This window comes from Alnus glutinosa, chromosome 6 (assembly GCF_958979055.1).
Source record: "Alnus glutinosa chromosome 6, dhAlnGlut1.1, whole genome shotgun sequence".
Lineage (NCBI taxonomy): Eukaryota > Viridiplantae > Streptophyta > Magnoliopsida > Fagales > Betulaceae > Alnus > Alnus glutinosa.
In genome coordinates, this window is record NC_084891.1 from 22,747,580 (window position 1) to 22,767,540 (window position 19,961).

The 19,961-nt window shown below is 38.7% G+C and overlaps 1 protein-coding gene across 1 annotated transcript in view; it reads left to right on the forward strand.

Annotated features, from left to right (window-relative positions):
- LOC133870145 (ATP-dependent DNA helicase SRS2-like protein At4g25120) overlaps positions 1 to 19,961 on the forward strand; it is a 40,842-nt gene that overhangs the window by 7,755 nt on the left and 13,126 nt on the right. The window contains exons 5-14 of the mRNA XM_062307203.1: positions 4,365 to 4,563; positions 7,517 to 7,573; positions 7,657 to 7,762; positions 7,855 to 7,988; positions 8,147 to 8,221; positions 8,373 to 8,498; positions 8,598 to 8,729; positions 8,818 to 8,901; positions 9,578 to 9,691; positions 9,781 to 9,881. Coding sequence (XP_062163187.1) covers positions 4,365 to 4,563; positions 7,517 to 7,573; positions 7,657 to 7,762; positions 7,855 to 7,988; positions 8,147 to 8,221; positions 8,373 to 8,498; positions 8,598 to 8,729; positions 8,818 to 8,901; positions 9,578 to 9,691; positions 9,781 to 9,881 — 1,128 coding nt within the window. The remainder of the gene's footprint in view (positions 1 to 4,364; positions 4,564 to 7,516; positions 7,574 to 7,656; positions 7,763 to 7,854; positions 7,989 to 8,146; positions 8,222 to 8,372; positions 8,499 to 8,597; positions 8,730 to 8,817; positions 8,902 to 9,577; positions 9,692 to 9,780; positions 9,882 to 19,961) is intronic.

Sequence of the window (19,961 nt, forward strand, 5' to 3'; positions counted from 1 at the left end):
TATATTTTTATTGAAGTTTATATATATATATATATGTATATATATAAATATTTTTTAAAATTCCTTAATTTTTTTGTGGAGCTCAAGCCGAGCATGTTCGAAATTTGAGGTGTACCTTCTTATGTTTCGAAGCGGTGTCAGGGTTGAGGATCAATTTAGGCAAATCCAAATTGGTCCCTATTGGCGAGGTGGAAGATGTAGAGTCTTTGGCTCATATTCTGGGTTGTAGAATTGGGTCTTTGCCGATGACTTATTTGGGTATGCCGTTGGGGGCGTCGTTCAAATCTATTTCTATTTGGAATGGGGTTATTGAGAAGGTGGAACGAAGGTTGGCTAGTTGGAAGAAACTATATTTGTCCAAGGGTGGTAGGGTAACTTTGATTCACAGTACTCTTTCTAGCATTCCTACTTATTATTTATCTCTGTTCCCTATTCCTGTGAGTGTAGTGAAAAAACTGGAGCGGCTTCAAAGGGAGTTTCTGTGGAGTGGTTTGGGTGATGAGACTAAATTTCATTTAGTCAATTGGCATCGAGTCTGTACTCCAATTAAGGCTGGTGGATTGGGTGTTCGTAATGTTATTAATTTTAATCAAGCCTTATTGGGGAAGTGGATTTGGAGGTTCTCTCAAGAGCGTGATGCTTTGCGGAGATTGGTGATTGAGGTGAAGTACGGGAGTGTGAGGGGAGGTTGGTGTTCTTTATCGGTTTTGGGGCCTTATGGTGTCAATGTTTGGAAGTTTATTCGAAGGGGGTGGGATAGTGTTGCCAAGTTTTTGGGTTTTGAGGTGGGAGATGGGTCTCATATTCGCTTTTGGCATGATCTTTGGTGTGGGGACAAGCCTCTCAAGCTCTGTTTTCCAGCTTTGTACTCTATTGCGCGTTCTCCTGATGTTTGGGTGGTGGATAATTTGTCTGTGGTTGGAGGCGAAGTTCATTGGAATGTTCTCTTTACGCGCTATGCTCAGGATTGGGAGGTGGAGATGGTGATGTCCTTCTATGATCAGTTATACTCTACTCGGGTTCGGCATGGGGAGGTTGATAGGGTAGTGTGGAATCCTTCCAAGAGGAAGAATTTTGAAGTGAAGACTTTCTACAAAGCTTTAGTTTGTCACGAGGCGGTCTCTTTTCCTTGGAAGGGTATTGGCGTGTTAAAGCTCCGAAGCGGGTGGCGTTCTTTGTTTGTACAACGGCTTTAGGAAATATCTTAACTCATGACAATTTACGTAGGCGTGGTATTGTGGTGGTTGAGTGGTGTGTTATGTGTAAAAAGCATGGGGAGTCCGTTGATCACCTTCTTCTTTATTGTGATGTGGCACGGGTTGTTTGAAGTTTTTTTTATAGCTTGTTTGGGGTGGAGTGGGTTATGCCTAGTAGTGTTGTGGATTTATTGAGGGGTTGGGGCACTTTGCTGGGTCGTGGTCCTATTTTTCGTATATGGAAGCAGGTTCCTTTTTGTGTTTTGTGGGGCTTGTGGCGTGAGAGAAATTTTAGGCTTTTTGAGTATGTGGAGTTTTCAGTTGGAGCTATTTGTAGAAAGGTGCTTAATTTGTTATATCTTTGGGTGTCGCGCATAGCCCGGGTAGTTTGTTGTTCGCTGACTTTTTACTTTCTTGTTCTTTCATTTTCTCTGTTTAGGGGCACTTTTGTATACTTCCTGTGTACTAGGGTTGCGCTCCTCTGCGCTTTTTAATGAATTCTTACTTATCAATTTTTTTTTTTTTTTTTTTTAATTATAGGTGACACGTGTCATATTCTGATACCGCTGACATAGTATTTGACAGTTTCCGTCAAAAAATTAGACAGAAGTTGGGGGCATGGACCTATTTGTTATTTTTGCATACCAAAAGTAGTTCTCAAAATATTTTTATGCCACATGGAGCTTATTGCAAATCAATGTAACCATAGGGACCGATTTTGTATCTTTCCCTGTTAGCTAATATAAAAATAGACGCATAACTTTAAAGCCCATAACTTCAATAGAAGGAAGAACTCCATTGACTCATTGTTGGTTGATGGTACCATTTCTAACAACATGTTTGGAGATCAACTAGCACATTGTCCAATTTTATAATTGTACACCAAAAAGTTCAATTGGAAGCCATTGTTGGACGACCTTCTTTTGACTCTATTGGTGAGGCTGAGACAATTTGGTTGGAGAGAGATTTTGAGGAAGGGGAGGTGTTGGAGGTAGTGAAAGCTATGAATGCTGACAAGGTGCCGGGTCCTGACGGTTACGCATTGCCGTTCTTCCAAGCTTGCTGGGTTGTTTTAAAAGAAGACATCATGAAGGTCTTTTGCGACTTTCATGCTAGAGGTAAGTTTGAAAGAAGCCTAAATGCTACATTTATCGCTCTCATTCTAAAGATTTCAGGGTCTGTTGATATTAAGGATTTTCGCCCAATTAGTCTAGTGAGCGGAATTCGCAAAAGTATTGCTAAGATTCTAGCAAACATGCTAAAGATGGTGTTGGAGAAGATTATTTCTAAATCCCAGAATGCTTTTATCCGGGGTAGGCAAATGTTAGATCCCATTCTTATTGCCAGTGAATGCCTTGATAGTAGAATAAGATTTGGAAAGCCAGGTGTTCTCTGCAAAATGGGCTTAGAAAAAGCTTATGATCATGTTGATTGGGATTTTGTGATGTACATGTTGAGGAGGTGCTGGTTTGGGAGGAAATGGTGCTCATGGATAGCTCATTGTATTTCTTCGGTGCGTTTTTCGGTTTTGGTGAACGGCACTCCCACCGGTTTATTTAATAGCTCCCCTAGCTTGAGACAAGGGGACCCTCTGTCTCTTCTACTGTTTGTCCTTATGATGGAGGATTTGGATGAGATGATTTCTGCTGCAGTGAGTGGGGTTTTGTTGTCTGGCTTCTATGTGGGGACATGGAATGTTGGTGGGATTGATATATCTCACCTTCTGTTTTCTGATGATACTTTGATTTTTTGTTGGGCAGACCTAGATCATCTACGTCATCTGCGGTGCTTGTTCTTATGTTTTTGAAGTTGTGTCGGGCTTGAAAATTAATTTGGCTAAGTCAAAATTAGTTCTTGTGAGTAATGTTGATAATGTGGATGGGTTGGCTGGTATTGTGGGATGTGGAGTTTCTTCTTTGCCTATTTAGGATGGCGTTATTGAAAAGATAGAGTGTTAGTTGGCTAGTTGGAAAATGATATATTTGCCTAAGTGTGGTAGGGTTACCCTTATTAAGAGCACACTTTCCAATTTTCCTAAGTATTTCTTTTCCCTATTTCCTCTCCCTGCAGGTGTTGCAAACCGTATTGAATAGATTTCTTATGGGGTGGGCTAGGCGAAGAGTTCAAATATCACTTGGTAAGATGGTCCAAGGTTTGTTCTCCAATCTCTGAGGGAGAGTTGGGGGTTTTGAATTTGTTGATGTTCAAGTTTGCTCCGCTTAGAGCATTCACATCAGCTTCCTTTGATTTTCCTTAACTTTAGGAAACAAAACTACTTTTTACTTCTCTATCCAAATACACTCCACAATAGCTTCTCGTATCTTTTTTTATATTAATTAAATATTCTTTCTTTACAAATATAAGTTTGTACCTACCCTTGCATTTTTCACAAAATTCCAACACAATTCCCAATAAAAGGCCAGAAGATGAGAGATGAGAGAGGAAAGAAAAATATTTTGTATTAAAATAAGGGATAGGGAAGCTCTTTGGTTCCTTACACATTGGGTAGAACTGTAGCATTTCCAATGCTTAGGGTATCTCTTGTGGGTGGTTTTTTGTGATTTTTTTTTAACATTTTTCCTATATGTAGGGAAGGGCAGGGGCTATAGGGAAGTTGTTGGGAATGCTCTTAGGAAAATGGCTATGGCGCATATGCATGAGAGAGAGGCTTGGTGGAGAGTTCTGGTGGACTCTAAATTTGGCAATTTGTAGTTATTCATGGTTAACATGTGCCTCAAGTTGATAGGTTGTCATTGATGCTCTATGTGATACGTGCAATCAAGTTTGACAATGGTAGGTTGTTTTGAATAGTGGTTAACCTCTTTTCTTTTTCAAATCTGTAATGTACATATTCCACTCAATAGCCTTATAGATTATTCAAGAAACAGTGTCAAGATGTTTATTTATTTCAGCAGAAATTGACAAATAAATCTATATGCATTTTGTGTGTTATCTAGCAAATATTTAATGGAGAAAAGGCACTCATACAGTTGGCAGATTGGCATTGTATGGTTACGAACTTACGATAGAACCACAACAAAGATCATAATAGAAACAACCCAGGATAAATACAAAGGATAGATAAGAAAGATACATGGTACCTAGTGTCCTTTTTTCTTTTATGGTCTCTGAGACTATCTGAGGACTAAGATGTTGCTCATGTTACAGGTTAGGGCGCACATCAGAATTCCTAATATATGGACAAGGGCAACAGAGAAAAGCAACTATTGAGGCTGTGCGGTTATTAGAAAATGAGAAAAGTATACAAAATCATAATGCCTGCATACTTGGTGAAGGGTCTAATGGTCTAACGTCTCTGCAACATCTTAAGGATAAGTCAAGGAAATGGCTGAAGTTTGTGACCAAGGTTGTTTTTTTTACAATGTTATTTATAATGCGGTGCTGTATTTTGCAGTTTAAAAAGCTTATATATCTGGTATAAAAGCCAGTAATTGCTTTCATATTGATAAATTGGTTTTTATCTTTTATTTTTTTATATTTCAGCTTTCTAACCATTCAATTAACTAGTCAATTAATGCACTTAGAAGTTCCAATACTTTCTTAGTTTCCTTGGAAGTAGTTGATGACTTATGAATAATCCCTATTATGGCTGGTTCTTTCTCCGCAAAATTTGACATCATTGGTAAGCAATGCCTACAAATCGTTAGTTACTATTGTTCTAGATACTTGGAAGATAGGATGTCGGTATCTTCTTAGCTCATATTACATACTGTAGAGAGTTCAGGACTTTTGATGGTGGATGTTTTAAACATTTGACGCTTTAATATATAGATAAATTAAAACTAAAGTAACACATTAAATACAAGTTGACAGAGCTTCTCTGTCTCTCTGCTTTCTCCTTTCGCTTTTGGTGTGTGTGAAATAATTTGCATCTTGCACGTGTGACTAGTAACTGAACGCACCTTTTGTAACTTTAATATCTGATAAACAGTCCACTAGACAGCCTCCAAAACAATCCTTACTGCATTTTCTATTTTTTTTTTTTACTTGCATTGACCTTTGGAAAGTTGTATTAACATTTTGGTCTACATATGCAATATCTGAGCAAAAAGCAGTTTCTAATAAAAATGCCCACAAATTGCTAAAAAGGGGCTAGAAAGGGAACACTATCAATGGTTAAAAGCATTAAATATGCATGTATGTTTCTTGAGAAGGAAAATGAACTATAGAATTATAACATAGTCATGAGGCATGATTTACACAGTCCTGATCCTCTGTGGCTCCTGAGATGTTACAACTTGCTAATAGCAATTGGACTCATTCTCTTCATTACAGCTTGATTCCATTGTTGCTCTCTAATTGAAAAAAATCATGAATGACAAAGTGTATATTTGACATTTCTTTTTGGGACTATTATCTGATAAAAGTTATGCTTTACCTTCCGATTCATTATATTTTCCCTGATCCACAGATTTTGATTTCAGATATTTAATAATATTGCAAGTGATTTTTAAATAACCAAGTATGATATTCCTAATTCACCGTTTGAAGTTTAATTAATCAAATTCACTACTCAAGATTCAATATGATATATGGAGACTAAACTCTGGCTGTATCAGGGCTCTGTCCTATATTTTGTACAGAATCAGTCCAAGGCTGGAAAAAAAAAAGGAGGGCTATGATAGGGTGATGACCAGCGTAAAAATTTATTCACTTTTCCTGATTGGATCCTTTATAGTTTACTTTAAGTTGATAGAGTGAAAAGAGGTAGAGGGAAGTGAAAAATAACAATGGTCGGAAGTAGTTAAGAAAGATATTTTAATTCGGAAGATGATGGATAGGATAGAATAGTGAAAAATAATAAATGTGGTTAACCTTAATCAGTTGACAAGGATCTATAAAGCTGATCTCAAATTCAATTGTTATTGAGGCTTAGTTGATTTGAATTAAGTAGATATAGAGATCAGGTGAAGTCATTATTTATTAAATTTAAGTAAAGTTTAGCACAGTTTAGGGAATTCTTATGCCGTCTTGCTGTATATCCGTAAAGTGTTGGTCAACACATATTGGCTTGGCGATCTGTTTGGTAAAAATCAAGTCATTTCATTATGCTTTAGAGGACTGTTCTGGGACATTGCCTCTACTGAATCCGTCTGTTGAATGGTAAATCAATTTGGAATAATGATGTGGATATGATTTTAGGTGACTTGTGGAGAAAAGACTCAGATTTACCGTGTGATATGTCTTGGCGCCTGCTGATACTTTTATGCTGGGACTGTAAGCCTCTTTTAGGCCACAAAAGTGTCCGTGAAACTCTGATCTCTAATTCTAAGCTGGCTTTGAGATGCTCCATAGCAGACCAACTTTGGTAGGGATCATTGCCAGACTGTTAGGTGTCACCAGCTGTCATTGGTGAAAAGTAGCGATGTGAGTTGTAGCTATGTGATGCATTGCGTACATGGCAAAAAGCAAAAAAAGAAAAACAAAAGAGACAAACATCTAGGGACAATATGATATACCAGGAGGGGTACAATGTATTTCCTTTCATGAAGATTTCTGTGATGAATCCTCTTATTTCATCAAGCTGAAATCAAGGCAAGTTATAGATAGAAGCAGTTGATATGCATTTCCATCTTGGCCACATAAGGACAACGTTTTTCATGAGTGGTGTCATGTTCTTAGGAAATTTCCTATTATTTGAGCTTTATATGCATAGGCATTTTTTATCAGTCGAAAACGTATTGATTTATTTGCATGGAGAACAAGGTACATAGCATGAGTGGTCCATAGGCTAGTGTTCTCAGATTTTATATTCTCTTCCAAGTAATGATATTTGTTGACTAATGATAGCTTTGGGGTTCCTGATATGGCTGATGGTCATAAGGAGATGCCTTATAAAATTTAGTAGTAAGAGCACTTGTTTATGTGGATGTCTGAGTTAAAACAAAAAAGAAAGAAAGAAGAGAAGTTAATATATTTCACAGGAGCAGGTGAGAAACAGTTCCATCGATGTGAGAACAGTGAGAATCTTAGATTTGTCAAGATATGGGAATGGGGCTTTATATACAGACTAAAGGAGATCTTCAAAATACTGAATAGTTTTTTTGAGTTTTATTTAAGTAAATATATTCTGTTTAGGAAGTGGCTTGGCTGTCCTCTTGTTTGTGTGGACCTTATGTTGGTGATCATTTTAGAAATACCAGTGTCATGAATGATTCATCTATTTATTTTCTTTTAGCACATTTTTGTTGCTGAATGAAACAACTGCAAGTGCTCTCTCTTTTCTCTATATGTGTGTGTGCATGTTACACCATTGGACTTCGTATTGGTATTATGCAATTTATTTACTCCATTTTCAGGCTAAAGCTTCTGGTAGGACTCCTGAAGAATGCCGTAAAATGGGTGATGACATCGGAGTAAGCTGTTAAATTGCTGTTTCAGAAGCTTTTTTGGTACTTCTGCTTGCATTTTGTGATTATAAGCTCTGGATCTGAACCAGGCTGCAATTCTCGGGAACTACAATGACATTTTAAAGTCTTGTAATGCTCTGGATTACCATGACCTCATCAGCTGTTCTGTAAAGCTGCTTACTGATTTTCCTGAAGGTTGATATTTTTGATATAAATTTAATTAGTCTCTGCGACTTCAGATGTTATTCATGTATTGACTATGGTTGCTCTTTCTGTCCAATTGTAAGTATTCAAGGAGTGCAAGGATTTATGGAAAGCCATTGTAATAGATGAGTTTCAAGACACAAGTTCCATGCAATACAATCTTCTGCGGATTCTTGCATCTCATAACCACATAACTATTGTTGGTGATGACGATCAGGTGTGCTGGCTTCCTTTTACACCAGAAGTTTTGGTTCTGTTTTACTTAAAATTTTTTTTGTTCATTAGTTGAATTTCTTTTTAGGTGTGCGTGCACTGTAAATCCATTCTGTTCAAGTTACTTAATTCTAAAGTCCACAATAACATGTCCTACTGCAGTCCATTTTTAGTTTTAATGGAGCTGACATTTCTGGATTTGATTCGTTTCGCAAAGATTTTCCGAACTACAAAGAGGTTCGCCTTGCCCTTTGACTTATGCATATTCCTTTATTATATTTACTTATCCACGAAAATGTGTATGACTAGAATTGAGTTCTTGCAAAGGAGTCTGCGTGGTAGTGGTTCATTTTGATTCGTTTAACTTTGTAACACATTTATGATTCAGATCAGACTTAATAAAAACTATCGATCCACACGCTGTATTGTGGAGGCTGCATCTTCTCTTATACAAAATAATAAAAACCGATGCCAGTTAAAAGATGTTATCACTGATAATTCTTCTGGATCTAAGGTAATTTAGTTCTGCCTTATTCTTTATATCATATTTTTATTCAATTTGCTATTTCTTTTCTAGTCAGTTGCTTCGGATAATTTGCTCCATTATACACAGATAACTATTAAAGAATGTCACAATGAGGATGCACAGTGTGCATTTGTTGTTGACAAGATCTTGGAAACTGCTTCTAATGGTTCTGCTGCGAGCTGCTCCTTTGGCAACATTGCAATTCTTTACCGGAGGCAGGTGATGCTTACCTCCCATGGTATAAATTTTCATGATACAAACATTAGATATCTGCTGACTAATTGTTGTCTAATCTTGTATGTTACAGGTATCAGGAAAAGTCTTCCAAATGACTTTCCGTGAAAGAAAAGTACCTTTTAACATTCATGGTGTAGCATTCTATCGGAAAAAGGTTGTTGACATTCTTTAGCTTACTGAGATATTATTCTCTGTCCGCCCATTCTATTTGATTACAAGCAGAATGTTATGCATATGGGACTTATCATTTCAGGGTGGTTTCTAGTATGAAGTATGTTCATTGTATAGACATAATCCCTATTGGTGTCACTAGACATGTTTACTAGGAAGCATTCTTGCTTATTATAATTTCTTTAGCTGCCTGTCATGACTAGGTTTTGTAATATACTTCCATCTTGAAGGTTTTTTTAGGAAAAATTAAGGGTCATTTTGGAAACAAGTTTTAAAGCCAGACAAACTGATTTCTCCCTTGAAAACCTTGTTTTGCAAATTTGAAGACACTAGAGAAAACTGAAAACACCAAATTGGAGTCTTCAAAACCAGAGAACAGAAACACCAAGAAAACATTAAGTACACAGTGTTGCACAGTATAAGGTCCATGCTTTGGTAATTGTGGACTCTTTGCCACTTTCTCTTTTCTTCTTTTCGGTCATTCCTTTGTGGTTATTCTAATATTCTGTACAAAATTTCTAAGCTATTTGAAACTTTTATATGCCTGTGTCCTTATATTTTTCTGATTTGTAGAAAGCGATGCTATTTTCTTATAATTGTGCTGACTTGCATAAAGTGCTACTGTTATTTGGTTTTTGATTTAGCTCGTCTTATAATAGGTTGTTAGAGCCATTGTTGCTATGCTTAGAACAACATTGCCCGCTTGTGATGATGCCCAATACCGTCAGGTCTTCAAGGCTTTACTTCCTTTTGAGAAAGAGGAAAAGAAGAGGGTACGTGCACAATGTGTTCTATTTTTCTTTATCAAAGATATATTCACTCTATGTGAGGCTCACAAAGAGTCTATCTCTCTTTATTGCAGGTAATTGACCACATTGACAAAATATCAACTGTTAGAAAATGTAGCTTTATATCAGCTGCTTCCGACATCTTTAGTGCAAAGGTTTCTGGTACCTTCAAGAGGTTCGGTTTTCCAAGTTTATATTAGTGTTCTTACATGCGATAGGTTGCTCACTGTGTGTGTGTAGATGTATTTATGAGTCTATATGCTGGTATGAAGCTCAAATCATAATCAAAACATTGATTTTTAACACAACACAGAGCACATATTGTGGCTTAATAATAACAAATAATTAGCTTCTAGGTTTTATTTTTGTTGTAGTTTGCATGAAAGACTTAGACAGAAGGTGGAGGCTCGTTGGGAGAAGGTTTGTACTCCAATTTCGAATGGGGGGCTTGGCATTAGAAATTTGGTTCTGTTTAACCGCGCATTGCTAGGTAAATGGTTATGGCGCTTTGGCATGGATAGAGATGCTTGGTGGAGAGTCGCGGTTGATTCCAAGTATGGGAGTTTGTGGGGTGGGTGGTGCTCCCGAGAGGTTGCTGGGGCGTTTGGAGTGGGGTTGTGGAAGTTTATAAGGAAAGGTTGGGAGAATTTCTCGAAATTCCTTAGATTTGAGGTGGGGGATGGGAGTAGGATTAGATTTTGGCATGACTTGTGGTGTGGAGATACGATTCTGAAAGAAGTGTTTCCTGATCTCTTTGGCATTGCTCGGGTCAAGGATGCGTCAGTGGCTGATAATTTGGAGATTTTGGGCGGGTCCATTCAATGGAACGTGAGCTTTGTTAGAGAGGCTCATGATTGGGAAGTCGATGTTTTTGCCTCTTTCTTCCAGGTGCTGGACTCTTCCAAGGTGAATAATGTGAGGGCAGATTGTCTTAAATGGGTCTCGTCCAAGACAGGTGTGTTCAGGGTGAAGTCCTATTTTGGTTCTATGATGTGTTCTGGAGGTAGTCGGTTCCCATGGAAGAGTGTGTGGCGGTCTCAGGCTCCCCCGAGGGCAGCTTTCTTCACTTGGTCTGCAGCTCTAGGCAGAATTCTTACCTTGGACAATCTCAGGAAGAGGCACATAATTATTGTTGATAGATGCTGTCTTTGCAAGCGGGATGGGGAATCAGTGGACCATATTCTTTTGCATTGTGATGTGGCCTCAGCTCTATGGAACAACATTTTCTCTCGCTTTGGTATTTCTTGGGTCATGCCTAGGAGTGTGCTTGACTTAGTTGCTTGTTGGTGGAAGGCTGGGAGATCTGGGAGCGCTACTTCTTGGAAGATGGTGCCTATTTGCCTTTTTTGGTGTATTTGGAGAGAAAGAAACCTTAGGTGTTTTGAGAACCTAGAGAGCTCCCTAGAGGAGGTGTTAGAGTTGTTCCTCCATACCTTGTATGTCTGGTCGATGGCTTATTTGTACCCATTATCAATCAGCTTTGCTGATTTTCTTGCTTCTTTTTCGCTTTCTAGTTAGGTGTTTCCTGTTGTATACTTCTAGTGTACGTAGGGGCGCCTTACGCTTTCAATAAAACTATTCTTACTTATCAAAAAAAAGGTGGAGGCTCGTTACTGTTACTGTTACTGTTACGTAGACTCACAATTTATTATATAGGTTGGAAATATTACAATGACTAAAATACCCTTGTACTCTAAACCCTAACGCTCTTCTAGCATTCCCCTCATATATATCATAGAAGCCCAGCTTGGAAGAAACAAACAACTGAAAAACACCCAAAAAAAAAAAAAAAACTCTAATACCCCCTCTCAGCACACAATACAAAGACTGACTTATTAAAAAACATGAACAAGAAAATGCGCTAAACCAAACATAAACAAGCTGAAATTCCACAAAACTCCAACACCGAACACAAATTCGCCAAAAACTTCAACGCTTGTCGAAACTCGCCGGAAAACTGCAACGGGTGGTCGGATCTTAGTGGAAAAAACCATGAACTGGTCGGAACCTACGGTAAAACACCAAGGCTAGTCGGATCTCGACAACCAACTACGATGATCACGATTCCAATGATCAATGCGATCAACAACCAATGATAATCACGTTTCTCGTGATCAATCCAACCAACAACTTGCATTACTACCTACAACGGACAACCAACAACAAAGTTTGATTGATGATCAATACAACCAACAACTGTCAACCACAACCAACAACTAGGGGTGAGCAAAAACCCACGGACTTGCTGCAACCCGCATCCCCCGCCCAGCCCCTAAAAACACGGTTTGCAGTTTTTTTTTACGGGTACGGGTTGGATTTTAACCAACTCGTGCGGGGCGCGGGTTTAAGTTATTTTTTTCCTTAACAAAATGCCTGTATACTCCAATCAATACGCTTAAGTTCTTATAGATCAATATTCTCAGCAAATAAAGGTGCAAAATATGATCTTTTCACTTAATCTCCTTGAACTTTCGTAACATTTTCAATTAATTATCCCATTTTTTCCTTTTTTTGTTTGAATTTGGCTTTTGTGATTTGTTTGAATCTGATTTTCTTGTTTGGTTTCTGAAAAAATCTAGCTTTGGTTTGGTTTCTCATGTTTCTAGATCTAGGTATTAAACCCTCCCCCCCTGCATCACCTCACACCACACGGATTCTCCCTTTTTTGTGCAGTTCGCGGGTGCGATTTTCGCAACCTGCAGGGTGCAAGGCGGGGCCAAAAAAAGGGGAAAACTGCCCCCCGCCCCATGCTCACCCCTACCAACAACTAACAACGTTAGATTGATCATCAATAAAACTAACAATGCTCAACCAACAACAATGACTACTTGTAAACACCACTCTAGTACTCCCTTTGAGCAACAAACCCAGTGGTTGCTCCGAGTAGCCCAATCAAGCGATAAACCACTTGAACCGATTAAGAAACAACTTGAACAGGCTAAAAAACAACTGAATCGGCTTAAAAACTATCTGAACCAGCCAAGAAAGAGCAAGAACTGGCCAAAATTGCACCGAACTATACTTATCTAACATGAACCATGGTAGAACCTCACTGAACCGGCCAAAATATGCCCTGAGCCGGTTGGGAAATGCATCGAACTAGACAAAACACCATTGAACTGCCTGAGAAACAAAGTGAAATGGATAAAAGACCACTGAACCAGATGTGTAACTCACTAAACCGATCAAGAAATGCACCGAACCGGTCTGAATATGCATTGAACCGTAACGAAAACCAACGAACCGGTCTAGAAAGGTGCTGAACCGGCCGAACATTGAGGAACACTAACAACGAAAGTGAACCGGTTGAGAAACACAGAAAACCGGCCAGAACCGGCTAAAGAACACTAAAATTAAACTAAAGAGAAGCTATTCTTTTCGTCAATAAGGATATCCTTTTTAGTGACAAGGAATAGTGAGCACCAGAAAGCAAACAAGGTTCTTCGTCTCCAACAACTTGCCGGCGACACCAACTACGACTACCAAAGAGCCAACTGCCAACCACAAAGCAACTTCTCAATGACAACCCAACTTACCACCGTTGAGACAGCCATTGCAACGCTCTCCGGCCACCGTTGACGTCACCGACCACCACAGAAAATGTTGACTGTCGCGAAAACTTCTGAGAGACACCCCAAAAGCACTGAAAACATCACAGAAGACCAAACTTCGGCAAAATTGATCGGAAACCTCTGAAGAACAAACAATTTTTTTTTTTTACATAGGATTTTGTTGGTCACGATCAGAGGCGGAGCTAGGAATCTTTTGGTGGGGAGTCTGAACCTAAATAACTATATATATAGTCCCCATATATGTGTGCGCGCTTGTAAAATAAAAGCAAACAAGTCTTAAACTTAACTTCATACGAAATCATAAGTTATAACTGTATACAAAAGTTACATGTCTATAAAATTTTCTTCCGAATACAAAAACGTTATAGTTTGCTATAGACATGTATAAAAAAAATCCAAAAAAGAACTTCGTATCTCCTTCGAATTGTGCTCAACGAAGATTTTTCATGGAATAAAATTCATCCATTATCATCTCTGTCATGAAATCCTTTGCAATTTCTTTCTCAATATAAACTACCAAATGATCTGCTAGAAACTCATCTTCTATTATACTACGTAATTTAGTTTTTACAAGTTTCATGGCAGAAAATGCTCGTTCAGTAGTGGCGGTAGAAACAAAGAGAGTTAACACTTGACAAATCAACCTGTCAATCAAATTATAGATCTTCGATTTTCCTGAAATTGCTAATCCTTTGCATAACTCAGATAAAGTGGACATATTCTGAAAATCTGAAGCACATCAAGCTTATAATGATCCAATTAAAATCTCAAAATGATTTTTTCTTACTCAGTAAAATCTTGAGGATAAAACTTCTCAACTAAGTTGCATATATCATCGATCTTAAATGATTTGTATGCATCTTGAGGGTTTAAAGCGGCACTAAGAATAAGAAGTTCCACTGTATGCTCACTAAATCTATTATTCAATTCTTGCAATTGGAAGTCTATTGCAACAGTAAATACATCAATTCTAAATGATGTTCCATTGTCATAGAAGGTTCTTCATCTTGGCGACATGATCTACCTCGAGTTCTAGTGCAACGAGCATTCATATCAGGAACATCAATTTCTTTTTTTTTTTTTTTTTTCACAAAATGATTTAACAATATCAAGGAAAGGCTCCTACTCTTCATTTCTCAACTTCTGAAGAAGTAATTTTGTAGTTGAAACAGCACTCATGGCATTTAAAATGTCTTGAGAATTTTGTTGCAAAGCCTGGCAAAGAGAATTAGTAAATCCCATAATTTGCTTCATCAAATGCAAGATCAAACAAATTCAAATGATGTTAATACCATATAAGTCGCTTCAACATCACCGTGTTAAGAATAGTTGGTTCCCTCCTTTGAGATAGTGTCGAGAACTGAGTAAGTTGCACGAAATATTCTTATCAAGCTACAAACAGAATAGAAATGAGAAGACCATCAAGTATCTCCAGGTCGTTGCAAAGTACTTGCCCCCCTTCTGGTTTCAATTTCATTAGAAGTAATCATACTTTCAATCTCAGCAACTTGAGGAGATTGCAATTCATCATTGAGTTTTGAAGAACCAACAATGATGTTGATAATAAAATTCAAATTGACAAAGAACTAATGAACATATTTTGCTTCTCTAGATGCTGCAACCAAAGCTAATTATAGCTTATGAGCAAAGCAATGCACATAATATGCATATGGACATTCTCTAAGAAATAAAGCTTGTATCCCATTCTATTCACCACGCATATTACTACCTCCATCATATCCCTGACCTCGAATATTCTCAATTTTGAGGTCATTACAAGAAAGGACATCACATATCTTATTTTTTAAAGTTAATGCAGTAGTATCTTTGACATGGACAATATGAAAGAATCTCTCTTGAATAAAATCATCTTTATCAACAAATCTCAAAATGATAGCCATTTGCTTCATTTTTTACTCATCTCGAGCTTCATCAACAAGAATGCAAAATTTGGCATCCTCAATTTCTTTGCGAATCACATCTTACACTTAGTTGCAAAGATATGCAAAATTTCTTTTTGAATTTGTGGTAATGTATATTTGGCATTTCGTGGAGCAATTGTCAAGACAAGTCTAGCAACTCTATCATTACAAGTTGCTAAAAACTTTATCAATTAAATGTAGTTACCTTGATTTTTTGAGTCGGAGCTTTCATCATGACCTCTAAATGCACATGCTTGGAATGCTAGCCATTGAACACTATCTATTGAGGTTTTGAGCTGCAATCGATTATTCTCCATTTCTTGTGATGACTGTTTTTTAATTAACTTGCCCATATGCCGTGAATAATTCTTCAGATTTTCACAACATTTCACAGTAATTTTATGTGGTGAATTTGGATCTTTCCCCACATGCCTCATTGAAGGACAATTCATTCCATCGTTCACATTTTTCCAATTCTTAAAACTTTTCACTGTAAATGCATCTGATCCCGAACGGCTTGTCGATTTCTTAGCAAAAATGTAACATGGATGATAAAAGATGGCATCCTTTGATCTCGAATGCTCCATCCAACTTTTGTATGTCTGGAACCAAGAAGCTTGAAATCGACGACGATGATTATCCGGTCATGAAGCTAGATATTATGGAAGAATAGGTTGACATGGCCCAGCTCTATGATAAGCACGTCTCATTTCATCTTCTAAGTTTACAGGAAGTTCCTATATTTGCGGACGTTTTCCTGGATCACGTTCCAAAGAGATGGCATCAATTTCTTCAGGATCTTAGATATTTAGAAGGTCGCTCATTAGTCACTGAAGCATTAAGATTCGTTGCTAAAGGTCTATTTAAAGGTGTTTCACTAGCAATCTTTGAATGATTCGCATCTTTTTTATTAAAGAATGAATTGGGGGAAATTACTTTTTACCCTCCTGAATTATCCACGGGTTGGCGATTTAGCCCCCAATGTACAAAAGTTGTTAGATGACCCTCTCGATCTTGCCAACGTTTGGCAAGTTATACCTTCCGTCCGCTCGCCCGGAAAGTCGGTTTCGTGCGTTGCACGTGACCTTTCAATGCATTTTTCCTTCCAAAAATGCCCCCACCCCATTAGCCTTTATACCTGCACATGTTTGGGGAAGAAGAGACGTGTTGAGAAATAATACAATCTCTCCTTTCCTTAACCTTGTCAAGCTCGACACGACGCCCACCATCCCCACCAGGTCTCTCCTGCGGCTTTGACCCAGACACGGCGCCCACATGAGCAGCCATCGGCCCGATAAACATCCACAGCTTCTTCCACAAGAACGGCGGGACCCAAGAAGAATCGAAGCCCTCTGCCTCCGACTCTTCCGTGTTGACGATCAGAATCTTCTCCCGTGCTTTGAATGCAACCTTCGTATCGTCTGACGCCCATGCGGATAAGAGCCTTTAATTTTTGTACTTGAAAATGAACAAAATTAGAGCCTTTCATGAGCAGTTGACAGCAAAACGGTGAAGACATTCAAAAATCTATTCAGCTACCCCTCCCCTATTCCTCTAGAATCTACCGTGAAAAGCCTAATTATAAGATCATTGAGTTTGCTTAAATTCATATTCCAAAGATAAATTTGAGCAGAAACTGAAAGAATTAACTAAGATAAAATGGCATTAGACATCCAAATAAGGCCTCCAATATTAAGAAATTACAAACAACTCTAGGGATAACATTAGCGAGTAAAAGTGTACAAAACCATACAAACATATAAGAGAAGCCCAACGGGGACCAAAATGAAGAGCCGAAGGTAGCTGAGCTGCCACAAGCCAAAGTGCTGAGCTTGATCTGGACCACATTAACCAGAGGCAGAGTCAGGAGCCCGTACCCGCAGATGGAGCCAACGCCTGAGACCAACATGCTGATTGGAGATAACGCTGCTAAATTAAGCCGGAGCCGCAGAGATTACACTGGAAATAGCTAGACTATAAAATGGCCGAGATCGACGTGATCTTAACGCTGCATGAGTCAACATGAGCTACGAGAACTACGACCCTTCTTTCCCTGACCAACTCTTTTTTTGCAAAATGTTATGGTGTGCCTCATCAAACTCAAATTACCATGTATGCTAGTACGTGGCATCATGCATGACAAAATGACAAAATAAAACACTCTCTGCGTGCAACGTGTATTTCATATACTTGTAGGTGGCGTGGACCATGGCACCAGCTTCTAGTCCGTCTAGCAACAGTGAAAACCTGCACGATGGGGAAGCACCCATGGTTTGAAAACTTGGAAAACACCAGCCTAAAGTAGTGGTAAGCTCATATGGTGCAGTACTTGGTCTCAGCCCATCAGAAGCGCCTGAAACAAAAGAGAAAAGGCAGTTTGTGGAGGAAGCTGCCAGTACTTCTTCTATTCAAATAGATCCAATTGAGCCAAGCAATGAAGAGAATGGGGGTGTCCAATAAGAGGGGATCCTCTCGAGGAAGCAACATCATCACTCTGTAGATAAGTTAGTTGCTGGAGGTGGTGTAATCCTGGGGGGGCTTGCTACGACTTTCTTAGTGGCAGTTTTTTGCTACATAAGAGCTACTGGAAGACACAAGCCGAAGACTGTCGCTTGAACTTCCAGTTGTATCTATGCATATTGTAAAGAAATCAATTATTAGATGGAGCGTTGTTCAGAGAGAGCGTGGACATGCTCTTACCTTCCTTATTGGAAGGGCTTGACAGTGTCTTCATTAAAACCTTGATGGGTTCTAACATGTACATTCGAGTAACTTCATGTGAGATCAACTGCAACACTCGGGTCACTGTGATAAAAACCACCCAACAGAAAGAGGTAGGCCATAGCAGCAAAGACAATACATACTGGTTTCACGACGAGTTTACGTTGACTTGGTTGTATTTGACATTCTTTTGGCCAAAAACAGAGAACCCATGGAAAGAATGGTCTCTTCTTTTTCTTTCCAACAACCTTCCCTTCTATGGATAACTTGCTCTCAGTGCTATTCGCATACGCATTTGCTAGTGGGCTTGACACATAACAAGCAAGAATAGTGGCGTTGGATTACGTCGTTTGAGCGGTAACTCTTTACATCTTGAAGAGTCTCTACCAAAACCGCATGGGAAACACAGTGTTAAATGCAACTACCCACAAATCTAGAGAAAGGCCGTTTTTTAGGGAAAGAGGAGCTCTGGGGCTTGGACTTTGGTTTGGGTATACTTTCTTTGCTTCTTTGATGTGCTTTCAATAATATCAAGAGAAGAAGAACAGGTCCTTTGTTCGCATTCTGTAAAACAGAGGAGAAAAGAGGGTTCTCTACCTGTTGTGCAGTGGATTTGGGCATGTGGGAACCACTCGTTTCTCTTCTGCTGAACTGTTATTGTAGCACTTCTCAGGCCCGTTAGTGGACGGGGCTGTGCGTGTAGTCCTCAGGCTTTACCGCAAGAACGACGTCGTTGTGGCCGTGTAGAGATGCTACAAAAATCACCACCGTAATTTATTCCCAAATTTGCAATGAAGATGGGTACTCCAATTGCTTTCTTAGCTGCAATAAGACTTGTGTATGAGAAGTTGGTAACCCATTAAGTGCTTGGAATGAACAAAACCCATGGAAGAACCACTAGAAACAACAAGCACAAATACCCCAAACAGGACAGATGTTTTTTTTCTTCCACTTTCCGTCGATTCACGTCAGCCCACTGCCCACCCCTCAATTTCTCTGGTAGCTATATTGGTTGCTGGTACCTCACAGAGGACAAAGATGTTCTGCCAAGAAGGAAGATGCTGCACGGGGAGTTTGAATCGGGTATTTGGTGGGTTTGAATTGGATATAAAGGCTGATGGTGACAGGGGTTTTGGGAATGATTTATGCTTAAAAGGTCACATGCAATGCACGTGACCGAATTTCCATCCAAATTGACGGGTGAGTGGACGAATGGTATTTATTGCAACACGTTGGCAAGTTCGAGAGGGTCTTCTAACAATTTTTGTGCATTGGGGGCCAAATCGCCAACCTGTTGATACTTCGGGGGCGGGGGGGGGGGGGGTAAAAGGTACTTTCCTCAATGAATCGATTGTTTTTGGTTTGCTCATATTTTTCTAAGTTGTAAGAAAAAATTATAGATTAATCAAATTAATCAAATTAACCTTATTTGATGGGTTTAATTTGATTAATTTATTCGTTGCTTTTTCACTTGTATTAGCTAATAAGAACTATTTTAAGTAAAAAATTCTAATAAAGATCTTTTATTTCTATGTATTTTTTGGTTAATTTATTAATCTATAAATTTTTCTTACAGCTTAGAAAAATATGAGTAGACCAAAAACAATCAATTCATTCTTTAAGAAAAAAAATGCGAGTCATTCAGAGGTTGATAGTGATACACCTTTAAATAGACTGTTAGAAACGGATCTTAATGCTTCAGTGACTAATTAGCGGCCTTCTAAATATCGAAGAATCCATCATGAAGAAATTGATGCCACCTCTTTGGAACGTGATCCAGGAAAACGTTCGCAAATATGAGAGCTTCTTGTAAACTTAGAAGATGCAATGCGACGTGCTTATCTTAGAGCTGGCCCATGTCAACCTATTCTTCCATAATATCTAGCTTCAGGACCGGATAATCATCGTCGTTGATTTTAAGCTTCTTGGTTCTAGACATACAAAAGTTGGATGGAGTATTCGAGAGCAAAGGATGCTATCTTTTGTCATCCATGTTACATTTTTGCTAAGAAATCGACAGGCCGTCCGGGATTAGATGCA